Consider the following 10,570-nt stretch of genomic DNA (forward strand, 5'->3'; position numbering starts at 1 on the left):
GGGAACAGGAGATTATCGACCAGTGCAAGATTTGAGAGAAGTTAATAAGAGAACACAGGACATTCATCCCACTGTGCCGAATCCTTACAACCTGCTAAACTCTCTGGCCCCAGAAAATACTTGGTATACAGTCTTAGATTTAAAAGATGCCTTCTTTGGTTTGCGCCTGCACCAGAGTAGCCAACCGCTGTTTGCTTTTGAGTGGAAAGACCCCTCCACAGGAACTACTGGACAATTGACCTGGACTCGCTTGCCACAAGGATTCAAGAACTCACCTACCCTCTTCGACGAGGCTTTACAGCAGGACTTGGCCTTTTACCGAGCCTCCAACCCGCAGGTAACCTTGTTACAATATGTTGATGATTTACTGATAGCCGCTCCTACACAGGAAGTCTGTCAAGCGGCTACTGAAGCCCTTTTGACTGAACTTACTAGGCTGGGGTATAGAGCATCTGCCAAAAAGGCACAGATCTGCCAACCACAAGTGACTTATTTAGGGTATTCCCTGAGAGAAGGGAAGAGGTGGCTTACTGAAGCCCGGAAGCAGACTGTGACGCAGATCCCGGTCCCTACTACTCCGCGCCAAGTCCGCGAATTTCTGGGAACAGCAGGGTTCTGCAGATTGTGGATACCCGGATATGCCACCTTAGCCGCCCCCCTGTACCCCCTAACCAAAAAGGCAGCCCCGTTTGTTTGGGGACCTGAACAGCAACAGGCCTTTGATGAAATCAAGAAAGCCCTCCTGTCGGCACCCGGTCTGGCCCTGCCAGACGTAACTAAGCCATTCGTCCTTTTTGTGGATGAGCGGAGTGGAGTGGCTCGGGGAGTGTTGACCCAGCAATGGGGACCTTGGAAGAGACCTGTCGCCTATTTGTCAAAAAAATTAGACCCAGTAAGTAGTGGATGGCCTGCCTGTTTGAGAGTAGTAGCGGCTGTGGCCCTCCTAGTTAAAGATTCTGACAAACTGACACTGGGACAGAAACTTACTGTAGTTGCTCCACATGCGTTGGAGAGTGTAATTCGGCAACCACCCGAGAGATGGATGTCGAATGCCAGAATGACTCACTACCAAACCTTACTCCTGAATCGTGATCGAGTAGAGTTTGCCCCCCCTGCCATCCTAAACCCGGCCACTCTGCTCCCCGATTTGGAGAAAGAAGTGCTTCACACCTGCCAGGAAATTCTGGCTGAAGAGACAGGAACCCGCCAGGACTTGCAAGATCAGCCCTTAGGGGGAACGAGACTCCTGACTTGGTATACAGACAGGAGCAGTTACATCATGGATGGTAAGAGAATGGCCGGAGCTGCAGTAGTACATGATGACCGAGTTGTATGGGCCAGTGGACTCCCAACGGGCACCTCTGCACAGCGAGCAGAACTCATCGCCCTGACTCAGGCCCTAAAGATGGCAGAAGGTAAGAGACTTAACGTCTACACTGACAGCAGATACGCCTTTGCCACTGCTCATATACACGGGGCTATTTATAGACAGAGAGGGCTGTTAACTTCTGCCGGGAAAGATGTTAAAAACAAACAAGAAATTTTAGATTTGCTGGAAACCATCCATAGGCCTAAAGAAGTAGCAATAATGCATTGCCCTGGACACCAGAAAGATGACTCTCCAATAGCTCGAGGAAATCGGAGAGCAGACCAAGCCGCAAAGCAAGCGGCTCAGGGAATGAACATTTTGCCCCTTCAGGTGTGTCCAGAAGCCACTCACATCGAGAGCTTCCAGTACACACCTGAAGATCTCATTTGTATAAACAAATTAGGGTTCAAAAATTCCTCACCCCAAGAGATATACAAGTCTGAAAAAGGGAAAGTTGTCCTGCCCCGGAAAGAGGCAGAAGAATACTTAAGGCAATTACATCAACTGACACATTTGGGAGCAAAAAACCTAAAGACTTTAGTTCGAGACTCCCCTTATCATATTATTGGATTAGGAAAATTAGCTGACGAGATTGTAAAAAATTGTGTTCCCTGTCAATTAGTAAACGTGAGCAAAAATCAAGCAATATCCGGGAAAAGACTTCGAGGAGCTCGCCCAGGAACTTATTGGGAAGTTGACTTCACTGAAATTAAGCCTGCTAAGTATAGATACAAGAACCTTCTAGTTTTTCTAGACACATTTTCAGGATGGACAGAGGCATTCCCCACCAAAACTGAAACAGCTCAGACGGTGTCTAAAAAAATCCTTGAAGAAATATTTCCCAGGTTTGGGATTCCAAAGGTAATCGGCTCCGACAACGGCCCTGCTTTTGTTGCCCAGGTAAGTCAGGGATTGGCCAAGATCCTGGGGACGGATTGGAAATTGCATTGTGCATACAGGCCCCAGAGCTCAGGACAGGTAGAAAGGATGAACAGAACTCTAAAAGAGACCTTGACTAAATTGTCCATAGAGACTGGCTTATGTGATTAGTTAGTCCTCCTTCCCTTTGCCCTGTTTAGAGTTAGGACCACTCCCAGCCGCTTTGGACTAACGCCTTTTGAAATAATGTTTGGGGCCCCGGCCCCGCTTCAGTCAGCACATCTTCATACATTCCCTGAGTGTGCAACTAACAAGTTTTTGCTTGAAAGGTTACGAGCCTTGGAGGCTGTGCAGAAAGAGGTGTGGGCCTCCATCAAGGAAGCCTATCAGCCAGAAGACCTCTCGGTGCCTCACCAGTTCCAGGTGGGAGACCCAGTCTACGTGAGAAGGCACCGGACAGGAAACCTCGAGCCACGGTGGAAGGGACCTTTCATCGTCCTCCTGACTACTCCCACAGCTGTAAAAGTGGACGGCGTCTCTTCCTGGATACACGCTTCACATCTAAAGAAGGCACCCCCGGACCCGGACTGGCGAGTAACTCGGACTGATAACCCCCTTAAGCTTCGCTTGTGTAAAAAGAATTATGCTGTTAGTAATTCTGATGCTCCTGCTACTTCCAACCCACCAGAACCCTAACCCCCATGAACCCAGGTTACTGACATGGCAAATCATTACCCCAGCTTCCCACCAAGTAGTAGTCCAGTTAACAGAACAGCATCCTAGGGGGACTTGGTGGCCTACCCTCACTGTAGACATATGTACTCTCTTCAAACAAGACCCTCGGCACGGAGGTAGAATAGGAAGGCCAGGATGTGGATCTCGGGCTTCTATGAAAAAACTCCAAGATACCTGCTTCTATGTGTGCCCAGCCCCCTCAACCGATCGTGCTAAAGCCTCACAGTGTGGTGGGCAGACAGACTTTTTCTGCAAAAATTGGGGCTGTGAACAAACAGGGACATGTCATTGGATAGGCAGAAATGCCGGGAGCTCCCCTCCAAGTCTTATAAGAGTTAAAAGAAACAGTACTCAGGCCCAATGTATGACCAGCTCTACCTGTAATCTTATTGATATTTCCTTTACTGAAGCCGGAAAGGAGGCAAATTGGGATAAAGGGCTCATGTAGGGATTAAGACTCTATCAGGAAAGATATGATAATAGAGTTGTATTCACTCTTAGACTCAAAGTAGAAACCCTCCCAGCTAATCCAGTAGGACCAAACGCTGTCTTACCAGATCAGCCTCGCCTCCCAACCCCAGCCCCGAAAAGAACCCTAACTATTTCAGCTGTCCCCGTCTTTTCTCCTAGCCCACTGACCTCTTTTTCTAGCAATGGACAGTGCCTCCTCAACCTTGTTGAGGGAGCTTTCAGAGTCCTAAATGCCACCGACCCTAAAACTACAGAGTCCTGTTGGTTATGTTTTTCTTCTAGACCACCTTATTATGAAGGGCTGGGATTGTCAGCTGATTTTAAGAATACAACCAGCCACGAAATTTGTAGTTGGGGCAGTCATAAAAAGCTAACACTAACCGAAGTGTCTGGAATAGGAAAGTGTCTAGGTACGGTTCCCGCCACGCATAAAAATTTATGTAATGAGACCATCCCCATGATCCCCACAAGAGAAAACAGGTATTTAGTCCCACCACCTGAAGGATGGTGGGCCTGTAATACTGGACTAACTCCATGTGTTTCCACCTCTGTCTTCAATTTCTCCCACGAATTCTGTATAATGGTCCAGTTAGTACCCAGACTAATGTATCATGATGACTTCTCATTCGTGGCAGAATTGGAACCTAGACTAAGGTATAAGAGAGAGCCAGTCTCACTCACTCTAGCTGTATTACTAGGAGTAGGAGTCGCAGCCGGAGTAGGAACAGGGGCGGCTGCAATTATACAAGAGAACCAACATTATGAAGGACTAAGAATAGCTATCGATGAAGATTTGAGAACTATAGAACAGTCTATTTCTAAACTTGAAGAGTCCCTAACCTCTCTCTCTGAAGTAGTGCTGCAAAACAGACGAGGATTAGATTTACTATTTCTAAAAGAAGGTGGATTATGTGCAGCTCTAAAGGAAGAGTGCTGCTTCTATGCAGACCATACTGGAGTAGTAAGAGACTCAATGTCTAAATTAAGAGAAAGATTAGATCAGCGAAAGCGAGAACGAGAAGCTAACCAGAGCCTGTTTGAATCCTGGTTCTCTAGATCCCCATGGCTTACAACTCTAATATCCACCTTGACAGGACCCCTGCTTATTTTTATATTGCTCCTCACCTTAGGTCCCTGCATTTTAAATCGAGTAATAACCTTTATTAGAGAAAGAGTAAGTGCTGTGCAGGTGCTAATGCTGAGACAACAGTATCATACCCTCACACATCAAGAAGAAACCAACATTCCATGATTAGAATGTTCAGAAAAAGAAGTGGGGAATGTAGGACCCCAACCTCCCTGAGAAATAAGTTAGCCTAAGAGTAGCCATCTTGAAGCCCAAAAAGCCATTCTGATATATGACTCAGAGGGAACAACTGAAACCAGGTAACTCCTCTGGAAAAACAAGTTAATCAATCATGACTGCTGGCAGCGCTAACCTTTCGGTTAGTTAAACATAAAAGCTGACCCTACCTTGCTACACCCCCAGGACGTGGCACCAACTCAGAAATCGTAGGTTTGAAAAATTACTGCCTTTGTAGTATTGTTATCTTGCTATGTAGTATTGTTATCTTGTTACTACAACATAATCTGTAACCATGGTAAATCTCTAGGGCTAAATGCCTCAGAAAATCCTATATAACCACTTAGTTGTAAGTACTCAGGGTCCTCGTTGAGACCCGCTGCGACGGGCAGACTTGGACCCCAACTAGTTGGCTTCTGAATAAATTCCTCTTGCTTGTTGCATCAAGAAACGTCTTTGGTGAGTGATTTGGGGCGGCGCCTTCCTCAGGGGAATCCAACAAAAGATCTAAACTCAAGGCAGAGTATAATATCACGAGGCATACAAAAGACCTGTTAGAGATACATGCAAAGAATGAATATGGCTATAGTCAAATTCAACTTAAAAGTTTAAGCAGAATCTCAAATTTAAATGTCTCTTTCTTTCACACAGATATTCAGATATGACCAGAAATATGATTTGAGATGAAAGAGATCAGGCATTTTACTTCTTCATTTAGGGACTGAGAAATGATGACCTTTGGCTTACAATCAATAGCTTACAAACAGTGAAAATAATAAGAACATAACTCAGCATAAGTGTCTAAGACCAGATACAAAAAAGCGGAGAAAGTGCTTAAGTTTACAGGTCTTCCCTGAAAGCTTCAAGAATGTTTTACTCTTTAATAGTAGATATAAGCTGCTATGCAAATTCTATTAAAAGCTCTAAGATTATTTGCATTAAAAAATATGGAGAGTCCCCCATGTTTTTTTTTTTAAAACATACAGCATATAAATTAAACAAGAAGACCTGGTGGTTCTCAAAAAATCTATTACAACTTTTCTCAAAAGTGGTCACACATTCGTCTATCTAAACCTTTACAGTGAAACCTGTTTTTCTGGGAGAAACATAATCTTGTCCAGATTCTACAGTTTAATAAATTTTGGTTTGTTAAGTAAGTGCATTTAATCAGCTGAAAAAAACTTTGTTACTATTCTGCTTAGGAATTCAATTTTTCAGGCCATGCAATCATTTTTAATAACAAAATATTCCAAAGGCAAATAAAGGTTATACAGTTGTTAACAAACTTTAGCTTTTAGTCCCTTTAACATTACGATTTCATGGCAACTCACTGAGACTTTAAGCATGAGAAACTGCTGTGATCTTTCAACATTAAGAGCAGACTAACAGTTATAGAAAACAGTTTAACTGGAAACGAGATTTTAATTTTGCTGTGCACTTGATATCAAGACTCACTTGCTTTAATTTCACTAGGCACGACTATATCTGTAAGAATATAGTAATTTATTCTTCATTTGCCCCATGGTCCCAAGCACATAAGCCGGTGAGAATTATGCCTGGGCTTGCCTGCAGCTTGACTGGGTTTATCTCACTTTATCTCTAAACATCTTAACCCTCCCCCCAAAGCAACAGGCTGAGCGGATCTTCCACAACAAAAGGCACCAGGCTGTTTTCTCTCTTTGTCTCTCTTTAAATAAATAGCTGTACTTTAGAACAAAGTTACTTTCTTTTACTTTCAACAAAACGAAGTTCCATTCTTTACACTTTCTCTCATTAAAACATACATCTTCCAGCATAGAGAAATGCCCTATAACTTTAAGCAGTTCTAACCAGAACTCAAAACTATTAGAAACTTCAAGCTCCAGTGAACACTGAGAAGCAGGACACTGCAAACTGTCAAACCAACATTTCCTAGACTGACAAACTTACGAACACATTCTACAATTTCTGCAACCATGAGCTTCACAGCACAATCTCCCAGAAAACACAGAGCACATCTTCTCAACTTAACAAAACTCTAAGGCCTTAAGTTACTACAAAGATTCTCAGGCTGCAGGTAGGCATACACACTGCAACACACAATTAAAAAGGTGTTCACTTGCCACACTTATCCAGTTCACCTACCTGCAACAACTATGCTAGCCTACTCACAAGACCCCCACTGAACACTAGACAAAGCCAAGCTTCTAAGCATTCTATTCTTAAAAGATTTAGCAGATAACATGACTCAAATGACTCTAGGTAAACTCAGGCAGCCAACAACTACCAGGACATGCCCGCCTCAGGCAAACTCAAATTAGCATTAATGCTTAACACTTTTTTATCAGGTTTTCTGGAAGTTTTAGAACACTCAATTTTCACAAGCGCTTGTCTTTAAATCAATTTCATTAATACCATCCGGAGGTAGAAAGATATATTCATTTACACACTTAGGGGGTTGTCTGAGTCTGTCCCATTGTCAGTATAACAATTATTAGGCACATGAAAGACACAAAAAACAGAGACACACACAGATTAGACACACAGCGGCCGCTTTTTGTTTTTTCTCAGATTTTCAAACAGAAACCGAAAGGAATCAGAGGGTTGATATTCCTGGCGCCTGAAAATCAACCCTATCTCATCAGATTCACCTTGCCAGAAAAACAGACGGGAGGCTACCAGGCGTCCCTGGCCTCCCAACCTCCCCGAGGCGTCCCCCAGGGTTGCAGCCTGCGGTGCTCCTAGTACGTCTACCGACCGCAGTCTCGACCCCTTTACGGGATCGGGACAGCTGCCAGACAGTGGGTACCCCTTTTCAGAATTCTGACCGGTCTCACTGAAAAACAGAAGACAGAACACAGACAACTCAAGGCGCCACTAATCTTACCTCTTCCTCCAAGAGCGACTTCGGGAGTGAAGCGGGGTGAGCGCATGATCCCGGACGAGCCCCCAAATGTTGGATTCCCCTGAGGAAGGCGCCGCCCCAAATCACTCACCAAAGACGTTTCTTGATGCAACAAGCAAGAGGAATTTATTCAGAAGCCAACTAGCTGGGGTCCAAGTCAGCCCGATGCAGCGGGTCTCAACGAGGACCCCAAGCACTTCTAACTAAGGGGTTATATAGGATTTCCGAGGCATTCAGCCCTAAAGGATTACCATGGTTACAGATTAGATAACAATTCTACAAAGGCAGTAATTTTTCAAACCTATGATTTCTGGGTTGGTGCCACGTCCTGGGGGTGTAGCAAGATAGGATCATTCTCTTACTGCTAGGGTGATTTAGCAAGGTAGGGTCGGCATTTATGATTAACTAACCGAGAGGTTAGCGCTGCCAGCAGTCATGATTGATTAACTTGTTTTTCCAGAGGAGTTACCTGGTTTCAGTTGTTCCCTCTGAGTCATATATCAGAATGGCTTTTTGGGCTTCAAGATGGCCACTCTTAGGCTAACTTATTTCTCAGGGAGGTTGGGGTCCTACAGTGACAACCCCCTAACTGTGTCTTGTCTTCTCTGCGACCTTCTCAATCGCTCTGGGATGCCTCAGTGACTTCTGAATGGTCTCATTCTCACCATAGAATCCAGCCCCTCTGTTCCCACAGATTCACAGCTTGGTTTCTTACTCAATAATTTTAAACCCCTCCATCTCACTCCATACCTCAAACCTGTTTGCTACTGTAATGAGATCTGGCCACAATATCCCTTAGACTATCAGTCTAAATGGCCCCCCCCAATGGCTCTTTAGATCGGAAAATTCCCTATGACTTATACAACTTCTGTGAGCACATGGGCACATGAAAGAGATCCCATGTATCCAGTCTTTTTCCTACCTCTGAACCAAGCTCTCTCTCTCTCTGTCTCTCCTGCAATCCTAAACACCTACTACTTGCCTTAAAGTCGACACCTCTAAGTTTTTTTTTCTTAGTTCCCAAATATCCTCAGCTGCCTATAAAACCCCTAGACAATGCACCACCATGGGCTTTTTTGTCCCCTCCTGGCTCACACCAGGAACTCTGTCTGTCCTCTCTGTAATATAAATTCTAGCCAAAATAAGCAGGCAAAGAAAGGCAACAAAGGGCCAGGTAGTTTATTTGAGTGCAACTCCTGGGTGATGTTCTGTGGTCTGGGTATTACAGGCCAGGGAAGTCACACTGGGTCAGGGAGGTGGGGGTTTATAAGGGATTAGGAGGGGGAGGAGTGGGCAAGCTATCCTAGGGGGAGTGGAGAGGTATGATTGGCTAAAGGTGACATAATAGACAACTAGAAGCTTTTTTCTTTCCAAGAGGGAGGAGGCTGACATCCGGGTCTTAGTTGGCACATCAGAAGGATGGAATTTAGGAAGAGCTGTCCCCTTTCCATATAAGGCATGGACCTTGGGGCCTGGTCTGTTCTCCCCGTATGGCATCTCTCTCTTCTGTTTGCATGTCCTTGTTTTTCCTTCCTCCAGCCTAACACTCTCACTGTATCATTACATCTCAATCTGTATGTTTGTGTGTCTAAGTGTGTAAATGAAAATTTTTTCTACCTCTGGATGGTATTAATAAAAATTGATTTAGAGACAAGTGCTTGTGAAAATTGAGCATTCTAAAACTTCCAGAAAATTCTAATAGGAAATATTAAGCATTAATGATAATTTAAGTTGAACTGAAATAGACATATCCTTATAGTTACCAGCTGCCTAAGTTTACCTAAAGTAATTTTAGTTAATGTTATCTGTTAAATCTTGCAAAGAAATGTGCTTAAAGTTAAGTGTAACTTTGTCTAATGTAAGTAAAATATCATAGTTGTTGGGAATGAATAAACCAAGTGTAGCAAGTGAACATTTTACTAATAGTGTGTTACAGTGTATATACCTACAAACAGCCTGAGAATTTTTGTAGTAACCTAAAATGTTAAAGTTTTGCTAAGTTTAAACATATTTTGTGCTTAGAGATTGGGCTGCAAAGCACACAGTTCCAGAAATTATAAAATGTGTTCATAAATTTGTTAATCTAAAAAATGCTAGTGTAACAGTTTACAATAGCTTGCTTCTCAGTGTTGACTAAAAATTAAGGTACCTAATAGTTTTAAGTTCTAATTAAAACTACTTAAAGTAATAAGGAAAACATTTCTGCATGCTAAAGAATGTGTCTTTTAATAAAGAAAGTAACTTTGTTCTAAGGTAGAGCAGTTATTTAGAGGGAGAATACTGAATGTAAAAAGAAAGTTGTAGAAAGTTTGTGGAAAATTGATATAGTCATGCTATGTGAAATTAAAGCAAATAAGTCGATATCAAGTACACAGTAAAGGTATAATTCTTTGTTAAAATAACAAAGATTTATTAGTCAACCATTAATGTTGAAAGATTACAAAGGGTTTTCTAATTGTTTTATCAAAACAGTTTCTCATGCTTAAAGTATCAGTGAGTTGTCTGAGTATTTAAGAAAATTAGATCTTAATATTAAAAAGACTAAGAGTTATGTTTTGTTAACAACTGTGTAACCTTCTGTATTTGCGTTTAAAATCTTTTATTGTCATTCTGGTTAAATAGATAAGTATTGCTTCATAGTGACTTATGATTCTATTTAGGCAAGTGCCTTAAAAACTTTAACAGCTTCCCAAAATCAAATTCAAAAAGGTGCTTTTTACCTCTAGTTCACTCTGATATTTTCCAGAGGGCCCCTGGAACATGTCAGAAAAATTTTTCTCCTGATTAAAGAAAATATTTGGCTAATACGGCTTATTTATCTGATACATATTTACAGAAAACACTGTCAAAAGGAATGATGCTAAACTTTGTTACTGAATGTTTTATGTTACAGAAATACCCAAATTTTATTATGTCAACTGTCTTACAG

The 10,570-nt window shown here is 42.6% G+C and overlaps 1 protein-coding gene across 2 annotated transcripts; it reads left to right on the forward strand.

Annotated features, from left to right (window-relative positions):
• Positions 1 to 814: 814 nt before the first annotated feature.
• On the forward strand, positions 815 to 5,208 carry LOC140850467 (uncharacterized). Of its 2 annotated transcripts, XM_073241300.1 has the most exons (3): positions 815 to 1,415; positions 1,992 to 2,269; positions 2,578 to 5,208. In XM_073241300.1, the coding sequence occupies exons 1-3, from the start codon at positions 1,043 to 1,045 to the stop codon at positions 2,854 to 2,856; spliced, it is 930 nt and encodes a 309-aa protein (XP_073097401.1). In that variant the 5' UTR covers positions 815 to 1,042; the 3' UTR covers positions 2,857 to 5,208. The 2 variants fall into 2 exon arrangements, with proteins under 2 accessions (XP_073097401.1, XP_073097400.1); XM_073241299.1 differs by having other exon boundaries at positions 815 to 2,269.
• The last annotated feature ends 5,362 nt before the right edge of the window (positions 5,209 to 10,570 follow it).

This window comes from Manis javanica, chromosome 7 (genome assembly GCF_040802235.1).
Source record: "Manis javanica isolate MJ-LG chromosome 7, MJ_LKY, whole genome shotgun sequence".
NCBI lineage: Eukaryota > Metazoa > Chordata > Mammalia > Pholidota > Manidae > Manis > Manis javanica.

Excerpts from the sequence above, each read along its gene's own strand:
- LOC140850467 (XM_073241299.1), top strand. The coding sequence starts at position 1,043 with ATGTCGAATGCCAGAATGACTCACTACCAAACCTTACTCCTGAATCGT. Across the intron at positions 2,270-2,577 it reads GCCCTGCTTTTGTTGCCCAG|GTTACGAGCCTTGGAGGCTG; the intron begins GTAAGTCAGGGA and ends TTTGCTTGAAAG.